We start from the raw sequence: 21926 nt of genomic DNA on the forward strand, positions 1-21926 counted from the left end.
TGTAAGGAATAGATGTATGTAGTGAGCACCAGACTACATACTATCTAGTGCTCACTGCATACTTTCCAGTGGCTACATACTTTCAGTCCTCAATAATAGTTATACTGTTAGTTAATAGTCACTGTCGAGTAGTGAAGAATAGACGGCAAGTAGTGAGATAGTATACCGTGAAGCAGGGAATATCAATATTTGTCCACTTATCTTGAATCCAGTGACAATTGTGTAGAAGTTCCTGAATTTTTCCCGTTTGCTACAACAACTTTTTACTCATATTTATCACCACACGGGGGCGCTGTGCGACTGAAACTGTTAAAGAGGTCACTAAATCACTCAACTGCGCAGTGTTGTACTGTGATTTTAATCAGATGGAGTGGAGGTCATGACATACTTGTACATTAAAATATATTCATTAAAAACAAAAAAAAAAGAACGCAGTGTCACAAACGTAGAAACAAAAGGCTCTTCGCCGATGCATGTGGACAGCAGGTATCTGTGGCTCATATAAGGTTGTAAACATAAAAGTAAAGGCTTTGAACTAGCAATAGTTTAGTGAAATCACTTTTTTTTTAAAAAGGCAAATAAAATTCAAGTTAAACTGATTTGTTGAGGAAAAAAAAAACAGCAGCTGGTAACGTGAAGACCTGGTCCGTGATCGTACTATATTTGACCGTGGATTCGTAGCGCTAACTGTGCACACTAACTTCTACACGGGAACCGTTGGGATTACATCAGTAACATCTATATTGTCTGATAAGTACAAGGACAACAGCAACATTCCATGAAAACGACATCCTCATAAAAGCTACTTTCACATTTCCAGACATTCCTTCAAACTATCTGAGCTGAGGCTTCAACCCGATAGAGAGATTTCATAGTCACTGGACGACAGCCGGGGGCGCCCCCCTTTCCGCACGTTCTTGGCGTTCGTGATCCGGGCCGCTACGTCCACCGGGTTCTCGAAGTATCGGACCAGGGCCTGCTCGGTGAGCAGGGAGGCCAGGAACTGCTCGAAGGTGATGGCCCAGTCCTTGTCCACGCTGGTGCTGTGCGACAGGCCGGGGCCGAGGGGTCGGGGGTCGTTCTCGCCCGACGATCCGCTGGCCACCAGCACCGTGTCGTCGGCGATGTCTTCGCAGTGCAGCTCGTGGGACCCCGCGCTCAGGACCGAGTAGGACGACATGGACGTGTCGTCTTTGGTCTCGTCGTCGGAGATCAGCATGGCCGAGGAGGTCCCAGTGTCTTTAGGGGAGGAGTCCTCCAGCTTGATGTCCTGCATGGGCGCCGGCTGCTCGCATTCTTCCTCCGCCTTCCCTTCCTCACCCGGCGACCACTCGCCCCGCCCAGTTTGCTCAGTCATTTTTGGGTCGGTTTCGTCCCTTGCGTTCTGGTCCGGCTTCAGCCCTTGGTTGGACTCCCTCCTCGTGGACGAGAAGAGTTTGCCGACTTCGCCCATCTCCAGCAGCAGGCTGGTGACGGTGGCGGTGGCGTGGTAGAGCTCCTGCTCGGCCGAGTCCTCGCTGAACATGCAGTAGAGGGTCTTGCAGAGCTCGATGAACTGACCCTGAACACCAAGACAAGTTTGAGCGACAGCTCCTCAGAAACGGGACGCGAGGTCGTGTTACCTGATTCAGCTTCGGCAGGTCTTTAGTGTGCTCCAACTTGGGTTTGGCGTCCTGGTTCCACAGTTTCAGGTACTGACGATAGTCAGGGTTGTTGAGTTTCTTCACTGAAACAAGATGTTTTTTTTTTTAATCAGTCGAGTGCACACGTGTGACCTCGCTGGGGCTTCAACCTTCAACCTGCCCCTCAATTAAAGAGCAACTCATGACTTCAAATCTTGAAGTCTTCCTCCCCAAGATGCAGTAAGTCTCTCATCATGACCATGTTTTGAACTTATTTCTTTATAAAGTTCTCCCCCGTCTGAAATCTGGGCGAACGAGAGGTTACGAGAGCGGAGTCCATTATGACGTGATAATGGCTTCACTCCTCCTCCAGGCAGCTGTAATCATGCCCCGCTTTGTTTATACAACGAGTCCATTGGAAGTGGAGACTTCCGGGATTGATGACGCACGGTGACTCGGCTTGACCAATCACAGCAGAGTGGGTGTGGTTATGGTAAACAAGATTTAATCTCCAGAAAAAATGTGTTTTTATGATTATGTTCTAATGTAATAATTTAAATGAAGAGAGTTTTGTACAAACAGACACTGATGATACAATAGAGGTCCAGGATCTATTTAAAAGACACTTAAATTAACATTAGTTGCTCTTTAATTCACCTTTAATGTATTTACTAATGTGAAATAGTGTAACAGTATTAAAAGAAAAGTGAGATTTTTCTCCTGATTTCTATGATTTTGAATTAAAGGAACATCACATTATCACAAAATCCATGTGTTGATAATGAAATAAATGGTTTTAACAATTGTTTAAAATACAATATTGACGTCTAGTGATGAAATATAAGAGCATAGTGATGATCATTAAATAAGGTTTAATGAAACAGTAATGGGTGAGAATAAAATTGATGCTGTAAATATGTACCATAAGTCTGAACATTGCAAAAATATTAAATACACCGATGCTCCTCCGCTCACCTTTCTCGGTCTTGAACGTCACTCTGACAAAACCATCATCTTTTTCCGCCCTGCTCTTGGAGTCCAGACCTGAGGAGGGCGAAAGGTCAACTACACGTGAAGAACGAAGGGTCACAAGACGGAAGTTCTCACCGAGAGACGCCTCTGGAGTGATGTCCTCGAAGAAGTACTGGGTCGCCTCGAACGCAGAATCCGGTTCTTCCTGCTCATGAGTCAGCTCTGGAAGAGACGCTCTTGTCAACTTCATGTTGGAACATAGACCGAAGTGTTTATACAAATGTTTTTAACAAATATTTCATGATACATGAACCTTATGAAGGTCAACAATCCCAAGAAAATCCATCTTTACTTCCTTTTTTTTGAAGTCTCAAAATCAAAGTTGCTGTTCTTACTTAAGGTAAGATAAGGAACAGATTATACAGAGACTTCCAAGTGTGTTTGGTGAAGGAAGACAAACACAAATATAAATATTTTAAAATCAAGGCCTCCTAGCATCGGATTGTCTCGTAGACAGTTTGTGTTTATTAGTATTAGTGTTTATAACTTGCCGAGTTGAAACCTCACCCGGTAGAACGTGCATCTTGTAGAGCAGCTTCAGCTTCTCCGTGAGGTCCAGATGACAAAGAACGCCTGAAAAACCACGAGACGTGTCAAGAGCCTAAAATACACTTCCGCCGCATTAATATTTCAAAAACCTCCTCTCGAGCTCACCGAGTCCGCTGATGAACTCCCGGAAATTGATGAGCCCGTCGCCGTTCAGGTCCAGGAGACGGAAGAAGCGAACGGCCAGCGAGTCGGTGTGAGCCCCGTTGGACCAGGGGAACAGCAGGGCGAACAGACCCTTGAACTGCTCCACGTCGATGCGGTACTGCTCCAGGTAGGGCAGGCTCGGGTCGTGGCGCTCGGTGGGGTTGCTGCTCCCGCCCCAGTAGCAGCTCGTCAGGTGCTCCGTCTGAAGATAATGATTTAAAATAAATCCAATTAAATGAGACTTTTACTCTCAGAGTTTGATTTTCAAGAAGGTTTTTTTTCGAAGTGCGGAGCCACGAGCTCACCTTAAAGAGAACGAAAAGCTCCTCCAGCTCGTCGATGCTGAATGCGGTTTCCGTCACAATCGTTCTGACCTGAAACAAACACCCGGGTTGAGAGTCAAGAGGTCTGTCGTGTTGAGGGAGAGCTGAGCCAAAAGACGAAAGTCTAAATGTGAAAGTTGTTGCCGATTGACGTATTAATGGAGATGATGAGCGTTAGCATTAACGAAAATGACTAATTAATGAAGAGGCAAATATTGTTCTGCAACGAGGAATAATAAAGTGCGTCCAAATTTCTTTTTAATTTTCAGCATTCATTCATTTTTGTGTTGCAATTCAACTTCGGACCTCTAGGTGGCAGCAGTCATTGGGTGCCTCTTCAAGGAAAAGTAACATTGAAATTCCGCAAGATCCCGACGAGGACTGAGGACAAGGGGATACAGTCGAATACAGCATCTTTAAAACCAGATGTTTGGAAATGATTTGGTTTTTAAAACGAAGAAAACCAGTTACGACTTCATGTGGTCTGTAAATTCAGCAACGCCAAATGAAAAGTACTCTGCCAATACTAAAAATACATATATATATATCCTTGTTTCTTGAAGCATGACTTTTTATTAAAATAGATTTGTTGGAGTATGAGGGCAAAATATTTTTACATTTTACAGCCAAAAATGTTATTAAAGTAATGGAGTCATAAAAGGGTTAAACAGTTAGCATGAGCTTCAAACTAGTGATGGTCTGATGAAGCTTCATGAAGCAGTATCATTATTTTCAGAGTCCACTAGATGGCGGTCTATGCACTTTTTTCCTTCATTTTGAACAACTGTTCTAATGAAACATAATTTTTAAACCGATGGCGCCACCTACTGACCTCTAAACAACATGACACTGTTTCATGAAGCTTCATCACTACTTCAAATCTGCTCCTGGATGAGATTGTTGTTGTCGTGAATGTGGGTCAGCGATGGAATGTTGGGGTCACACTCACCACGTTGCGTTTGGTCGTGTCCTCGATGGTCTGAATGACCCGCAGTCGTTGTTTGAAACGCATCTGTTCGATGACATCAGCACGGATTGTTCCAAATTTCTGGAAGAGCCACAGGAAGGATGAGTTGACGAGAAGAATGTTTTCAGAAAATAAAAGCTGGTCTTGCCTCGTAGGAGTTTTGGACGAGTTTGAAAATGTCCACCTCGGGGTGAGGCTCCCCGTTGTCGGTCAGCAGGGAGTGCAGATGCGGGATCGGCGGCATCGTGCTGTCCTTGTTGGTCACGCTGTCCAAGTACCTGCGACACAAACATGCTCAGAAAAGGTCTTGAGGACCATTTTTTCAAAAGGGCTTCCCTCTCACCTCCCCAGCACGGTCATGGCCTCGCCGTCGTCCTTGCAGTTCTGCAGCTGATCGATGCTGTCGTGAAGCACGGAGAGGGCGAGCTGGAAGATGACCTTGATGCCCTCGTAGAAGAAGCAGTCCACCACCACCACGGCGCTCTCGAACGGCATGACGGACAGGAAGAGGGTGAGGAACCAGGAGAGCGAGATGGTGGAGATGACCCCCAGGTCCTGCATGCAGTCGTACAGTTGGGGAACATGTTCATGGGCGAGTTCCTCGAACACGCCTTGATCTACCAGAGCACCTGTGAAGCAAGAGATATTGTAGAATCTTGTAGAAAGCACTGACTTTGAAGATAAAATGGACACGACTAAAGCGCTTGATATTTGTAATTACACCATTCTAACACTGGGGGAGCCATTAACAAATATATCACATTTTCTGTAAGTAATTTTTATTTGTATAGCGCTTTTCCAGACCAGGGTCACAAAGCACTTAAACAATCAAAACAATATTCAATAAAGTATATATTTTAAAGATCAAGATAAAACTGATAACACAACAGGAGTTCCAGAAAATCAAGGAAAAGCCTGAACAAATAAAAACGTCTTAAGATGTTTCTTAAACATACTGTAGTGGTGCTATAAAATATTTATCACTGAAATGGTGTTAAAGAGCTCACCAAATTAGACAAAAAAATTAGATTATTTGTAAATTTCAAATGATTGACTGTGAAACAAAATAAACAAAGCACTTGCACATAAAAAACACATTTTTACACAAAATGGATGAAAAACAGCTTAAAGAGAATTTGAACCAACTACTCAATGGGTTATAAGTTGGGTTTTTTTGGTACTGCTAAAAGTCCCCTGGCATTTATTAGTGTTCATAATGGGTTATAAGTTGGGTTTTTTTGGTACTGCTAAAAGTCCCCTGGCATTTATTAGTGTTCATAATGTAAAAACAAGTTTAAAAGTTCCCATTTGTCACTTTTAAATCTAGTTTACCATTTCGGAACTACTGACCCACGACTCTGGTGTTGTAATAGTCCGGCAGCATCCTCTCACACAGCGCCACCAGCAGCCAGAAGGCTTCCTCTTCTTTAGCGTAGAGCAGCAACACGGACGTCACGATGTTCATGGCCTGGAAGGATCCGTTGACATCACGATCAAACAAAAACCACTGCTGACAAAATACACAACTCTCAACGCGACCGTCGCCTGTCGAGCACCTGACAGTATCCAATGTTGGGGTTCCTGAAGGCGTAGGCCGTCAGGACTCTTCTCAAGGCGGCGATGCCCATCTCGTTCTGGAAGGCGGGATGTTCGGGCAGAGAGCGGTGCAGGTCTCTCTCGATCTCCTCCGTCGCCAGGTTGTATTTTCCCATCGACTTCTCCACCAGGTCCTCGTAGTACCCGGGGTGCGTTTCCATCTCGTTGATGGCACCTGAGACACGTGTTGAAAAAATGTTTTCATCGTGGACAATCCATTCAAACATCTATACCATGTGCAATAGACTTTTAAAAACATCAATACTGTGATATATATTGCCATTTTTTTTCAAAATACTGTATCGCTTTTCATCAGCAATGTATTGATTTATGGGGCAACTTTCAATTGATTTCCTTACAATAGTTCCTTCATGGTTTACAGGTCAATAAAGTGTGTCTAAACTAAAATAATTATATATGATTATGTACAAATAACAAGCAAATATCATATTTATTTTTGTGTTGCATTCAACGTCAACGTCACGTCAAGGAACAATGAAATAAAGCAAGATCCCATGACTGAGGATGAGAGGATACAGTCGACTCCAGCAGCTTTTAAAGCTGATATTAAGCCGTTACGACTTGGTCAAGGGTCATGTGTTTGTCATGTGTGTGTCTGTAAATTCTGCAACACCAGAGTCAAGTACTTGACAATACTACACATATATCCTTGTTTGTACAGTATCGTAATATATCCTGTCATTGGCCGTAAAGGTGACACATATTGTATCTAACGTGCATCAAACTCAGTCTCCATCATTGAAATAGAAAATCCAGATGTGAGCGAATATGTAATGAAGGGCTGATGATGTCTCATGAAGCATCATTTTCACAGCCCACTAGATGGCAGTATTGACAGTATATTCTTTGGCTTTGAGCAACAACTTCAATGAAACCCTCCATCTGTGACTAAGAAGCTTAGAAAATGAAGCTTCAAGAAGCTTCATGAAAACATCAATAATATTTGTTTAAAGAGGAAGAAATATTAAATAAACAAGGTGAAAAGAAAAAGTTACTCAATTATCATTTTGGGTCTCAAATCATTTAAATTTATTTCAGTATTTGTTCGACTCGTACAACTTCCTACCTGGATTTATCTTTATCCAACTCATACCAAGTACATTATTCCAAGATTTTCTTCCACTTGTGCTGATCCCTCTTGAATTAAGATCATGACTTCTATCATCATTTTTGTAATCAATTTATAATTTATCACTTTAAAAGAATGGATTATACAATTACTAGTTATGTAACCAAATACTTACAGACTGTAGTAATTCATAGACAGAAACCTATCAAGTTACAACACAGCAAGAATGCTTCCTCCTCCTACTGACACATTTATGACTCATTACCTCGTGACATTCGTCACTCGAGCTGCCGTCTTGACAAACTAGTTACTGGTTTTCAAAAGAAACCATGAAGATCCTTTGGGTCTTTGTTTACATGTGAAGAAGTGAGAGTGTATCGGGGTCACGAGACAACGAGGAGCTGTAAAGTGTTGTGATCTGTGACCGTGCATTAAACTGGGTGTCGCCCGGTGTTGGTTCATCTGATGGACCGACAACATCCGAGTGCATTCAAGCCTCACCAGAGAAGAGCAGCCACAGATCGCCTCTCATGCTCTCAGGAATCCCCTTCAGCACCAGCTCCCTCGTCTTCTCCGTGCGGTACATGCACACGCCCTGGCCGAACTCTGCAAAGTGGTTCTTCCACGCCTGCTCCTTCAGGAACTCCTTAGCCTTCAAAGGCAAGAGGTCAGATTTTAGAATTGGCCTTTTAAAGTATATATTTTAAATGTGTATTGTTTTTGATTGTTAAAGCACTTTGTGAGCCTTGTCTAGAAATGCACTTCAACAATAACTATTATTTACTTACAATTATCGTACATATTGATTTTCTGGAACTCCTGTTGTGTTATCAGTTTTATCTTGATCTTTAAAATATATACTTTATTGAATATTGTTTTGATTGTTTAAGCGCTTTGTGACCCTGGTCTGGAAAAGCGCTATACAAATAAAAATTACTTACTTACTTACATACATATATATATATTGTGTGTGTAAATATGTATATATATATATATACGTACACGTATATACAGTATAGAGAGATAAATATTTGGACTTTTTAATGATATCTTAGATTTACATTAAATAAAATGTATAATAAAAAAGAATAATAATAATAATTAGATTTTTGTTTTAAATTTACAATTTGCATGGAGCTTTCTTTTTCTTCATTTTTGTGTAGCAATTTAAATTTCGAGCCGTTACTTTGCAGCAGTCTTATGACCTCCGAAGCTAAAAGGAACAAGAAATCCTGCGTGATAACGGTGACCACTGAGGACGAGAGGATACAGTCGCCTCAAGCAGAATTTTAAAGCTGGCGTTTGCTTACATTTTGATTGAAACCAAAATATGTATGTATATACAGTTTCAACTCATCATGTGGTCTGTAAATTCTGCAATAACAGTGTCAAATACTTGACAATACTACACATATATCCTCGTTACTATAGTATAACAATATATCGTATCGACTGCTAACCGGGATGAATGACCCACCTAATCGTTTTATTTGGCTCTGAAGAGATTTCAACAAGTATTGAATACCAGTTTTACATTGAACTCGAAACTAGACCTCCTACAATTCATGTTAATATTCAAGTAGCCATTTGGTCGCTGGTGAACGAGTACATGTTTGGACTCAAACTAAAGAGAAGCTCTATTCTAAAAGTCGCCTCCGATAGTCCAAACGGAGACTTGGCGGCGTGTTCCGTTGATGGGAACGATGTTCATGAACCGATGCAACTGCGACTCACTAGTTTGGGGTTGAACTCCTCCGGCGAGCGGCGGCGGTACATGGTCATGAGAGCCTGTGTGGCTGTCGGCACGCTGCTGTCATTGAGGTTGAAGGTTCGCTCTCCTTCCGATCCAAGACTGAGCTGCGGGCTGCTGGAGAGCAGCGACCCCTGCTGGGAGTAAGCCTGCATAGCCAATAAAATGAAAATAAACCGGGGGCCACCCGTGTATATTCGTGGTCATAAGAGGGTGATCGGTTGATCATCGTACCTCATCGTCCGAGCTGTTAAGGCTGCTGGTGAGTTCCCTCTCCAGGTAGATCTTCGATGTGGTCTGCTGCAGGAAGTCGGAGATGCGCTGCACCAGGAAGTCTCGGTCCTTGAGGTTGGCGAACAGAAACGTCATTCGATTCTTGGTGCTGATGGAGAGCGGGCTGGGCAGGACGTTGGAGCTGTCGGCCTTCTCCACGATGGTCACCTTCAAGAGTGAAACGCGTCACAAACCTCGAAACTTCAACAGGATTAAACGGTGGAGACCGAACCTCGCGGAGGGGAATGATGAGGCTGCACTGCATCTCCTCCTTGCTCGTGAAGCAGATGTAGTTGGTGGACACGAACATCTGTCCCAGGATGTGCATCTTGTTGAAAGGTGTCCAGAGCGTGCAGCCGGTGTGTCCGTCCAGCTTCTCGTCTTTGGGCAGACGAAACAGCGCTCTGTACCTTTCGCTTTTAGCCCTCGCGTCGAGATCTCTGAAGGAGGATAAACGAAGAACGTGGCATGAATTAAACAAAACAGACATGATTTAAGGAGGCATCGGCAGACGTCTCACCTCTTCAGGGCCGACACCTTCTTGGGAGACTTCTTCTTGAGTTTGGGCAGCGAGCGGTCCTGCTCGAAGCCCTTGTTGTCCAGGAGCTGACGCATGGCGATGTTGGCCAGCTGCTCGGCCAGTTTGAACGTCTCGCCGATGTTCAGGAAGACGGAGAAGATGTGCTCGTGGCTGCGAGTGCTGACCTTGATCCCCTCCGGCAGCAGCAGAGTGCTGCTCTTCTCCAGCTGGGTGATGTCGGCCCAACGGACCACCAGTTTGACTGGCGAGTGAGAGGAAGGGGAGCAGGGATATTAACGTTCTTCCAACCTCAACCATGACATATCAAGTCAGACGACTTTTACAGGAAGAACTCCATTCGCCACAGACATAATAGCTTCTATTTATAAGTGTAAAATTGGCCATTAGTTCTTCTGGCTGAAGGCTGGTGATGTTGAATTATTACCTAAAGGGGTCATTTAAATATTGCTAACCTCACAAAATGAAAAATAAATATTTATAACACCAACTACACACCTTCTTTTCCAAGCAGGTACGAGTAGAAGCAGATGTGGTTGATGCTGAGGTACAGCCATCCCTGCCGAGGGACCTTTCCCTTCCAGTAGCTGCACGAGTAATAGTTGACCAGCTTCTCCTCATCAGGCATCCCAAACAACTTGCGGAATTTGGCGCTCGCCTCCTTAAACTTGACAGTGTCGTCGTCCTCTTTCACGTCAATGTTCTTGTTGTACTCTGCGATGATGCCCTGCAGGAGAACAACAGAGAGTCAACAACCAGAGAGAGAGAGAGAGAGAGAGACAGAGAGAGAGAGAGGCGAGAAGGCAAATACTGTAATACTATGGAGTCTTGTGGAGTCATACTACAGAGCCTTGCAAATTAATACTACAGACCCTTGCAAAGTAATACTAAAAGCCTTGCAAAGTAATACTACAGAGCCTTGCAAATTAATACTACAGAGCCTTGCAAAGTAATACTAAAAGCCTTGCAAAGTATTACTACAGAGCCTTGCAAATGAATATAAAAAGCCTTGCAAATTACTACTACAGAGCCTTGCAAATTAATACTTAAAACTATGCAAAGTAATACTACAAGCCTTGCAAAGTAATACTACAGAGCCTTGCAAAGGAATACTACAAGCCTTGCAAAGTAATACTACAAGCCTTGCAAAGTAATACTACAGAGCCTTGCAAAGTAATACTACAAGCCTTGTAAAGTAATATTACAGAGCCTTGCAGGAAAATAGTAGAGTCTTGCAAAGTAATACTACAAGCCTTGCAGAGTAATATTACAGAGCCTTGCAAAGTAGTACTAAAATCCTTGCAAAGTAATACTACAGAGCCTTGCAAAGTAATACTACAAGCCTTGCAAAGTAATACTACAGAGCCTTGCAAAGTTATACTACAGAGCCTTGCGAAGGATACAAAAAGCCTTGCAAAGTAATACTAAAAGCCTTGCAAAGTTATACTACAAGCCTTGCAAAGTAATACTACAGAGCCTTGCAAAGTTATACTACAGAGCCTTACGAAGTAATACTACAAGCCTTGCAAAGTAATATTACGGAGCCTTGCAGAGTAATATTACAGAGCCTTGCAGAGTAATATTACAGAGCCTTGCAAAGTAATACTACAGAGCCTTGGGAAATAATACTAAAAGCCTTGCAAAGTTATACTACAGAGCCTTGCAAAGTAATACTACAAGCCTTGCAAAGCAATACTACAAGCCTTGCAGAGTAAAAGTATTGCAGAGTAATCATTCAGATGTTCCTAAAATAATCCTAAAATTAGGGAAAAAACTGTAGCAATAGCACAAATTACAAATAAGGCCAAATAAAATTAATAATTTAAAAAATAAATTTAGATTCAATTAAATATATTCTAAAAAGTGCAACAATATGCTTATATGACTGTGACCTGGAATGACAGGTCCATGTCCTGAGGAAAAACCCGGATCACAAGGACATGTGGATCAAAAAGATGCACATCTTATCTCTGAAACAATTTAAACCATCATCCAGACACATGTGATCCTTTCTTCTTCTTCAAATGCTGAAAACGGATTTGATTTCCTGATTTAGAAATCACTGATGTGTCCAACTGCTTGTTGCAGTCGAGATGTTTATGGGCTCAAGAGACCCTGCAAGAGACTCCTAGATGCTCCGACATTTTCTATCTGCAACAATCACCACAGTGAGGGTTGCTGAGCTGGAGAAGTGAACCAGCAACTGCCTCTGTGACATTCACAGTGATGCTTTGAATAAACAAACAAACAAAAAAAAAAGCTATTTGTCTTTAAAGAAGAGAAAACATAAAAGATTCAGTCACCTGCACTTTTCCTTTAACAAAGGTAGTGATGTCATTTTCGTTCTCAAAGATGGACAGAGTCTGGAGAAGGTTGTGTTCCAGCCACTCCCAGTGCTCCGTGATCTCTTTTCGGGAGGTTCCTGTGGAGGACAGACAGCAGATCAGTGCACTCGAGCAAACACGATCGCAGTGTCAGGTTTCTGGGAGGGAGAAACAGGCGGCTGATGAGGCCGAGCAAAAATGAAAGACATGTTTTCATGTCCTCCGCTCACCCAAGACACTTGGTTTCTCTTGCTTGAAATCCTTGGCAAAGGTATGCACGGTTTAGTGTTTATATGTTAATAAAAATAAAGAGCAAAGCAATCCACACATAACAAATAATCATGTTAAATATATAATAATCAGGTATAGTGAAAATAATAAAATATATATATATATGGCCAATATACATTTGATGTTAAATGCAAGTTGTTGTGTGAAGAAAGTAAACTTAATAAAGAACAAATAATCTTAAAAATAAGAGCAGTTTGACCAGTTTAAAAAAGAAGCTCCTTCATTCTTAACCAATTAAGAACATCTTCATGGACGCGTATTAAGAAATTAGTGCATCTTATTGATAAAATAAAAATATGTGTATTTGAATGTATCTGGTTGAATAATACAGTCTGTGTTCATCTATCTACTAACCCTTATTATTGCACAGTTTCAAGTGAAAACTTAAAAATATAAGAGGCAGCAGATCTGGTCATTTAACAAAAGGGGCTGCTATTTCTGTCTAGAATGTGAAAGTAAACAAAGAGGCTAGTCAGCCTGTGTTGTCAGTGTTGTCTGATTCAAGTCTCAGGACGACAACAACAACAGTTTAAAAATAGAATTGTGTAATTAAGGAACAATGCTGTCTCTATAGTGGCCAATAAAGATATATAAAGAGCACCAGTAAACACGGAAGTCCTGCTCTGTAGAACTACTGGAGCGTGACGCGATCCTTGGAATTCTGCTGCAAAAGCTATTACAGCGGCTGATGTTATCTCATCAAGTGTGTGCAGAGGTGAAAGCACAAAGGTTTTACAATTAATATGGAGTCTTTACAGCTCCCAAACTATGTTTTCTCTTTCCCACCAATCTGTCAAAAATAAGCCAATCAAACATGATACATTAGCAACTTGTTCAGTCTTGCAGTCGTGGATTTATCATTTAAAATGACTCATCATTGATAAAAAAAATAAACCTACCGATACCATCTGCTATATTTTATGAGCCTCTTTACCACCTCCGGGAAGGAGGTTAAGTTTGTGTCGAAATTCCCTCTGTTAGCTGTAAGCATCATAACTGGAAAGAATATGAACGATAAACCTTTATTGGCCCCACAAGTGAACAATTCAAATAGTAGCCGATAGTAAAGCAAATAATGGCAAAAACTAAGTGGGTTTTACCTTTAAAATGAGACAGAATGTCATTCAATTTGTTGCCGTTTCCGACCCTTGCATCTTTTTAAGGGTTTGTGACTATTTTTTGGCTAAATCCCGATTAAAAAAATTCTAATAAACAAACATTTGGTGCTGCAAAAAATGTTTTCCCTCCTGAAGCATTTCACAGTTGCTTAACAAGACATCTTGTGTTTTACAACCAACGATCTCATTCGAAACCGAAAACCCATCAATAATTAAAATTTAATTGTGGGTGTAAACGATCAGCATCGGGGAGGTATTTTCTCCTTTGTGTTTTGCTAATAGTGTAAAGATGTGAAAAAAGATAGCAAGAGATTTGCATCCTAAACTTCTACCAGCCTTGGTATGAACCCTCAGATACAATGAGAAAACTAAACCTGCAAACTGTCACTAATTGTTACAGTAACTAGCTTTTTTACTTCAATTGAACGATTTGTTACCCTAAAAATGACCCTAAAATTAAGAAATCTGATTGAAGTCTTTGTGCATAGCTAGTAAAAATCAGAGGTACCTACCATGAGCAATGATCCAGTAACTTAAGGAGTCAGGGGTCTGGTACAGAATTCGATACGGAGCCGTTCGAGCACTAGAGTCAAGGACGACATCCAGTGTTCCAACAAGAAGCCCTGAAACACACAAAAGGAGAAAAAAAAAGAAGCTTTTTTAATAGACAATACAAAAGGAAGAAATAAATATTATATTAAAGCGGAACTTTTGCTATGGTCGACACGATCATTAGTACGAGTGATATATTTAAGTTATAGTTAAGAGTCAAACAGTTTCCAAATCAGGACATGGGATTAAATTCCTGTGCTTAACAGGATTATTTACAAGTCATGGATCTCAGAATCAGAAATTTCAAGGTACTTTCCCTTAGAATTAATTCTTCACAAACAATGAAGTACGTTGATGTGATATTTGTGTCATTGTGACAATGTTAATGTAATTGTACACACTTAATTGTGCCTCTTCGTGGTAGTCATCTGGTCTTAGTCCAGTTCTTCTAGAAGATAACCAAGGGGTTTCCAAGTCAAGCAAGACACATAGTCTTTCCAACATTGTCCCGGGTTTGCCCTTGAAGTCTCCCCCCAGTTTGACACGCCCACGAGGGATGGGTCCACATGGCATTCTTTTTAAAAGGTGCCCATTCCTGAACTGGCCCCTCTCCAGCAGCAGTTCTACGTCGAGTCTCTCCTGAATGACCGAGCTCGTCCTCACTGTAAATTCAATGGGGTCACTTTTATCCACAATCTTTTTATCTGGGTCACAAAGTTGTTGACCGTAGATGACAGTAGAAACATGTAGGTACTGGTGGATCAAGAGCTTTGTCTTCTGGCTCAGCTTGTGTTACACTACACTAGCAATAAATACTTCTTAACTATAGGATAAAACTTGAATCTTTGTTACAGTATTAACGTCTCTTTTTCCACAACATAGTGTCTCGCTTCAGCTAATGAAACCGAAAGATTAAAATTATACTTTTTTTGATGGCTATTTACAAGTGTTGCTAACATGTACTTACTTTTTACGACTTAGCAATATTCAACTAAATAAAGTCTAAAACGTCATCCATCATTATCAGTATTTGATTCCTAACAGTGTATTTATTCAATAAAATCAATAGGAATGTGAAAAGTTTTTGTGGGGAAACTTACTTGGGAAACTACTTTATTATGTCTTTAAATGTAATGTTTGTCAACCGAGTAAAATCTCTGCTAACATACCATCTAAAAATCAATCGTCGTTGATTTCCTAGCAGTAATTTGTTGTGTCAACGCACAAATCCGCAGATTAAATATGAACATGCGCCCACAGCCGTGAAGGAGGGACAGAGAAACGACGGGCAATATAACCAGCTGCAGGGTTAAAATCTCACAAGGCACCAGCTTGTTTTAAACCGACGGACACTGAACACAACTTCTCCTTTGACACGTTTTAAAGAAAAACATCACAAGGTCTGGAGTGTTCAAGAAGACGGGAGGGCCGGAGTGTGTTTTGCTCAACTCCTTGTGCGGTGTTGACTTTGTACTGGCATTTAAAATATCAACTTGAAATTCACCCTTTTCTGAGAGGATCATGGATGAAAAACTCTTACGCCAGCTGTGTTGTTTTAGACTCTCTCTGTACTGTTGTTGTTCTTTCTAGCGGTCAACAGGGGGCCTTTTCTTTTTCAACGGACGATACATGAGCCCGACATCCTTGTTATAAAAGAGCTCTGAGGTCGGCAGAATCAAACTCTCGAACCGAAAGTCTGATATTGTGATTGAGTATCAGATTTCCATCGGTTTTATTCTTCTTATCTCCGTATAATTGTTGAAATGTATCATCTTCGTTCTGTATCATATCTCAAACAACATGGAAAAACCCATAAAAAATGATCAATGTATTTTGGAATAATCTGGCAAGCCTACAATGAAAAGATTTGACAAATGTGTGACAAAACACTGAAGCATGGAATGAAAAGGATTTGAAGAAAAAGATTAGTTAAACCAATGGACAAGAGATTCAATAATAGGAAGGAGATAATTTAGTTAGGTCTGAATGCACCATCTATCTATCTATCCATCTATCTATCAGAAAGATCTACCAGATGACGCATTCATGATTCTCTCTGGCCTTACACTTCAGACGGACCAACAGTTGCGTCTTTGTATCTTGTGCAAATTTGTGGTTATAAATCATAACATTGAAACTTTTATACGCCACTGCAAACTGTTGAGTTTTGTCTTCCTCATTTAAAAAAAAAATCCTCATTCCTCTAAAAGACCGGTGCATAGTTAAGGAAACATTTTTTACACCTTTTCCTGAAGATATGCAACAATATTCCTTCAAACAAAATGTCTGAAGGAACATATTCTGCAGAAACATAACAAAAACGAGCCATTAGAAAACACATCCAGCTATAAAATGTTGATAAAGAAAAAAACTTTGCATCATATAATGAGCTCTGTTGGAGCCAAATACTTTACAAGGCCATATAGTACGATATAAAATTATACTGTGCAAAAAAACAGGTACAACGACAAAAGTCTACAACTAATTAAACTTGCGGCTTTCATCACAACAAGACCTTGGCCTAGTTAACAAAGAGCTGGTCGTAATGTTAGCAGTTCGACGCATGGGTAAATACAAATCACTCTTTTTTTTGTATGTAAATGTACAACCTTTTTCTAGTCGTCTTGTGATTCCCCTTATGACCGACAACACAAAATGGAGGAAGTACATGCTTCCACTTTTAGGTTTAATCACTTCATAGATGGTTGTGATCTTCCATGAAGCAAAGAGTCTTCCGGGTCACAGACACGCCAATTTTTTTTGAGAGAGTGTGTCGCTTCACGTCTGGCTCTTGATGCTGATGCCTTCACCGGCGGGTCCAACTGGCTCACTTCAGCGCTTGCATAACGATGACATCATCCATAAGGGATGTGGAAGGCAGAGCAGGATTTTGCAGAGACGACTGCGTGGCTGCAGGCTTTTGTCGAGTTAACCGTTAAAATGCGACGTAACGAAAAAGGCCGTGGACTCCTTCTTTTAAAGCTGCTCGATGATACGCTGTGCTAACAGCAGACGTTTCTCTGTTCTGCACAAAATCACATCCGTTATACTCTTATACACTTATATTGCTCTACAATGGGATGATTCTTGAAAAGGATTTCAAACTGAGTCATTGGGCAGAGAAGCAGATGGAGTGCACGAATGCTCCTCCCATGATGCAACACTAATAGACTCAGAGACTCATTCATTTATCATGCTAGTAGAATTTATAATTCTGAGTTTGGGTGCAGGAGTGAAACGAAAAGATGATTCTATTCCATTTTAATCTTTGTTTCCTTTGTCTTTGTTATTTTTCTTTGATCTATGTTCTTTATCTTTAGATTGTTTTTTTCCTTTTATTGTACTTTGTTCTTGAATCTACCGTCTGTGTTGATGCTTCAAAAATAATTTCCCGAATGAGATCTCCAGAACGATCAATTAAGTGTATCTATCCATCCATCCATCCATCTATTTTCTTTCATTCTTTCCATTCTATCTTCTCAGGGGAAATATCTGGAGGAATGATGGAACGTAATTAGACTAATCTGCAGTCTTGACCTGAGCAAGAAAGTGCCGTGACAAAAGTGACAATATTTGGGGCACAAACCCCGCGAGTACGAGTCTTGTAACCGGCCTTCACGGAATTGATCGAATATATATTTTTAAAGGTTCACTCCACAAGTTTTTTTTGTTATGACTTTGCAAGATTTTAAGGTTACACCCGAAGGGTCAAGTGCAAAAAAGTTGCAGTTCATCGAGTGTCCACTTGAGGCTGGCTGTAGAATGACCAGAAGTCACATACACAACCAGTTAAAAAACAAACTTTTATAGCATTGATAATAAAACACATTTAAAGCCAGTTATACAAAACTATTGGCAAACACTGTACAGTTGTACTTCCCCCTCCTAACGTTTGATTATGTTACCGACACAAATCTATGATTTCTGCCTCTCGACTGAAGTACAGCTAAACTAATACTGCATTTATAAGATGGATTGGCTTCAAAACTATGGTTAAGGTGTGGTCACAAATATCCAAATCTTATCACTTAACTTTGCTAAGGTCTTCCTAAAGTCAGATTTTTTTTCATTAAACAAATGAATGACACATGATAGAATTACTAGCATTAAACTGGTATCGTACAGCTGATGGCACGAGCGTAGTAAGTTGTACCTACTGGATTTATAAACTCAGTCATGCATTCTTTCATTTCAACATTCCATCCTAACAAGGGCTTTGTTTCAATTTTTTAAATTTACAATTCATGTGCAAATATTCGCTGTGTTTGTATATAATTGTGTTAAAAATAAACTTCCGGCCGCTAAATGGCAGCAGTCATTACGTCCTCTGCAGAAAAAGGAACGATACAATCTTGGAAGATCTTGGCGATGACTGAGGACAAGAGGATACAGTCGAATCCAGGAGCTTTTAAAGCTGATGTTTGGACATATTTTGGTTTACACATAAAAATGTTTTAAAAACAATGAATACACAAACACACACACACATACATACATACATACATACATATATATAAATAATGAATATGATTTAGTTCAATTATCTCAAAGTGTTTTTGATTGATTTCATCCCAACATTTGGAATATATTGTGAAAAAAAACAATATTTAGATATACATATTTATTTAAAATGTTTTGAGACATGAACAGTAAAAATAATGAATACATATCATGAATATGATGTAGTTCTATGATCTCAAACTGATTTTGATTGATTTTATCGCAACTTTTGGAAGCTATTGAGAAAAAACACCAATATATACAAAAAAAATATTTTGAGCGGTGCATAGTAAAAATAATGAATACATATTATGAATATGATGTAGTTCTATTATCTCAAACTGATTTTGATTGATTTTATCCCAACATTTGGAAAATATTGTGAAAAAAACACCAATATTTACAAATAAATATTCATATAAAATATTTTTGAGACATGAACAGTAAAAATAATGAATACATATCATGAATATGATGTCGTTTTATGATCTCAAACTGATTTTATCCCAACATTTGGAAAATATTGTGGAAAAAACCACCAATATTTACAAATAAATATTTATATAAAATATTTTAAGAGGTGCATAAGTAAAAATAATGAATACATATTATGAATATGATGTAGTTATATTATCTCAAACTGATTTTAATTGATTTTATCCCAACATTTGGAAAATATTGTGAAAAAAACACCAATATTTACAAATAAATATTCATATATAATATTTTGAGAGGTGCATAGTAAAAATAATGAATACACATTATGAATATGATTATTAGGAATATCCAATATCAAACTAACTTCATGGTAATATTTTCCCCGCCCCAAAAAAAAGTGTTTAAATGAAGAGCTAGAAAAATAAATGGATGGATTGTAAAACGTGTCACAAGATCTGTTGGGAAAAACAATTTGTTTTTGTTGAGGAAGAAAGAAAGAGCCATGACTCGTCATGAACGATCTGCAGACTCACGGTTTGTTTTGGTCGAGGGTGATCTGTGGCGTCCAGGTGAACACCCTACCTGTCGACCCGAGCGGTCACGTGACAAAAAAAACAACCCACCCAGACCAACGCACTCTGACGATCTCTCACCTGCCAGTCCTCCGCCTCCATCTCCGTGGCCTTTCCGCTTCTGGAGCACGAAGTAGGGGTTCGCCCGCTCGGTGACCCACAAAGCACCGGCCAGCAGCACATCCTCGGGACTGACCCACATGTTCTGGACCTGTTTTACGGAACCATCGAGCGAAGACAACAGTTCTGACCGATGACGTGACGCCGTGTTTTTGATCCCAGAAAGTCTCGAAGCGAACGTTTCTATTATTAGCCGCGGAACCGAAACGCGTCCGGACCTTTCACCGCTTTCCTTTTTTGATGTTCTGGTTTCGTAAGCAGAACCCCCGGTTCTGGTCGCGGTCGGTGGCGTCTCAGGCTGTGGCGTACAATCCTGCGCAAACCGGGTTGCGCTGCTGTTTTGCAGGAAAATAAAATAAAAAATAATATAAAAAAAATTAGAAGGCGAATTGCAAAATGGTTTTCGGTCAGACGAACTGACTCGAGGCACAAGACAAAAGCAGAATATGTCCTTTTATCCTGACAATAACGCCTCCTTTTTCCTCGGCGGCGGGACGTCACCGCACGTCGCGCAGACACGTCACAAATCGAGCATGGCGTGACGTCACCGAACGAAATAAACAAAACATTTTAAACAATTTTTTTTTATATGGAAATAAACACTGCGATTTAAACTCCAACTTTATTATTATCCTTTATTAATTATATTACAATATAATTATATTAATTCTCAACTTCACATCCACCACGAGTTTAAAGTGCACCCGCACACAGTATATATGTATATATATATGACTTTCTGTGGCTTTATATAAACTTTCCCTCTTGATAAGCCACAGCACTAAAGGGGGGTCTAGACTCCTCTTCGATGATTAGATCAAAGGAAAGAAATGACTCGTTAACCTTTACAGTCATTATGTTTTTTTCTCTGTGGTTGCGCGGAGAAAGTGCATTCAGTCTTTGTGACATTTAATACAAACACTTTCTAAATACCCACCCCTTTGTCCTGTTTTTTTAACGCATTTTTTCATGATTATTTTTGTTTGATATGTTTTTATTTTAAATATTATTTAAAAACTGTATAAACTGTATATGAAAGACATACCATCACTTAGGGTGTGTGGGTGTCCACACACAAATTAGCATTTAAGATGTGTTCCTCTTTTCTCTTCCTCAAAGACTGAAACAGCCTCGACAAGTGTGAGCTTTTTAAAAAATGTATTTCTCGCACAAACCGAAAAGTGAAGTGTCACAAACGCATGAAACAGCTGGAACTATAAAGCCATGTCAGAGATGATAGATAAGGTTCGTTACCGTCAAGTGTTAACTTATTATTAAAGGTCAACTAATGTGTTTCTTGAATATATCCTGGACCTCTTTTGTATCATCAGTATGTTTATGTTTGCACAAAACTCTCTTTTCATTGGAGCAGATGGAGTGAACGAATGCTCCTCCCATGATGCAACACTAATAGACTCAGGGACTCATTCATTCCTCGGGCTATTAGATTGTATTCGAGTTTGGGGGAAGGAGTGAAGTAAAAGTATCATGATGTTCCTTTGTCTTTGTTATTTTTCTTTGATCTATGTTCTTTATCTTTAGACTTAGATTGTATCATCTTGTTCTTTCTCTTTATTTCTCTTTGTTCTTGTTCTTATTTTTATGAATAATTGCTGTATTGCTGTGTCTAATTGGAAAAAAACAATTTCAAATCAACAAAATCAATAAAGTTCTACCTAACTTTTTCTGGAGATGAAATCTTGTTTACCATAACCACACGCACTCTGCTTTAATTGGTCAAACATCAAGGTTGTCACCAAGTGTCATTTATCCCAGATGTCTCCACCTCCAAGGGACTCATTGTATAAACAAAGCAGGGGTGTGATTACAGCTGACTGAAGGAGGAGTGAAGCCATTTTTACGTCATAATGGACTATGCTCTTGTAACCTCTTGTTCGCCCAGATTTCAGACAGAGGAGAACTTTATAATAAGTTGAAAACATGGTCATGATGAGGGACTTACTGCATCTTGGAGAGGAAGACTTTAATATTTGAAACAGGTGAGTGAGGAGAGTTGGAGTTTGACTTTAGTCGACCTTTAATAATAATCATGAGATGACTTGTTGTCACTCAAGTGTGTATTTTTGGACGAAGATGGAGTCGAACACATTTTTAACCTGTAATTAT

At 40.1% G+C, this 21926-nt stretch overlaps 1 protein-coding gene across 1 annotated transcript; it reads right to left on the reverse strand.

The window, feature by feature from the left end:
• Window positions 1-339: 339 nt before the first annotated feature.
• On the reverse strand, window positions 340-20247 carry tbc1d9 (TBC1 domain family, member 9 (with GRAM domain)). The gene is made up of 21 exons (XM_087807570.1): window positions 19761-20247; window positions 14130-14240; window positions 12188-12306; window positions 10383-10611; window positions 9867-10128; window positions 9579-9786; window positions 9308-9514; window positions 9058-9222; window positions 7825-7975; window positions 6194-6408; window positions 5988-6105; window positions 4981-5266; window positions 4786-4915; window positions 4620-4718; window positions 3653-3721; window positions 3309-3549; window positions 3162-3227; window positions 2730-2816; window positions 2598-2666; window positions 1623-1726; window positions 340-1561 (listed from the first exon to the last, which is right to left on the reverse strand). Exons 1-21 carry the CDS (start codon window positions 19879-19881, stop codon window positions 851-853), a joined length of 3768 nt encoding a protein of 1255 aa, XP_087663696.1. The 5' UTR covers window positions 19882-20247; the 3' UTR covers window positions 340-850.
• Between the last annotated feature and the right edge of the window lie 1679 nt (window positions 20248-21926).

Source organism: Callionymus lyra, chromosome 1 (genome assembly GCF_982586985.1).
Source record: "Callionymus lyra chromosome 1, fCalLyr1.hap1.1, whole genome shotgun sequence".
Lineage (NCBI taxonomy): Eukaryota > Metazoa > Chordata > Actinopteri > Syngnathiformes > Callionymidae > Callionymus > Callionymus lyra.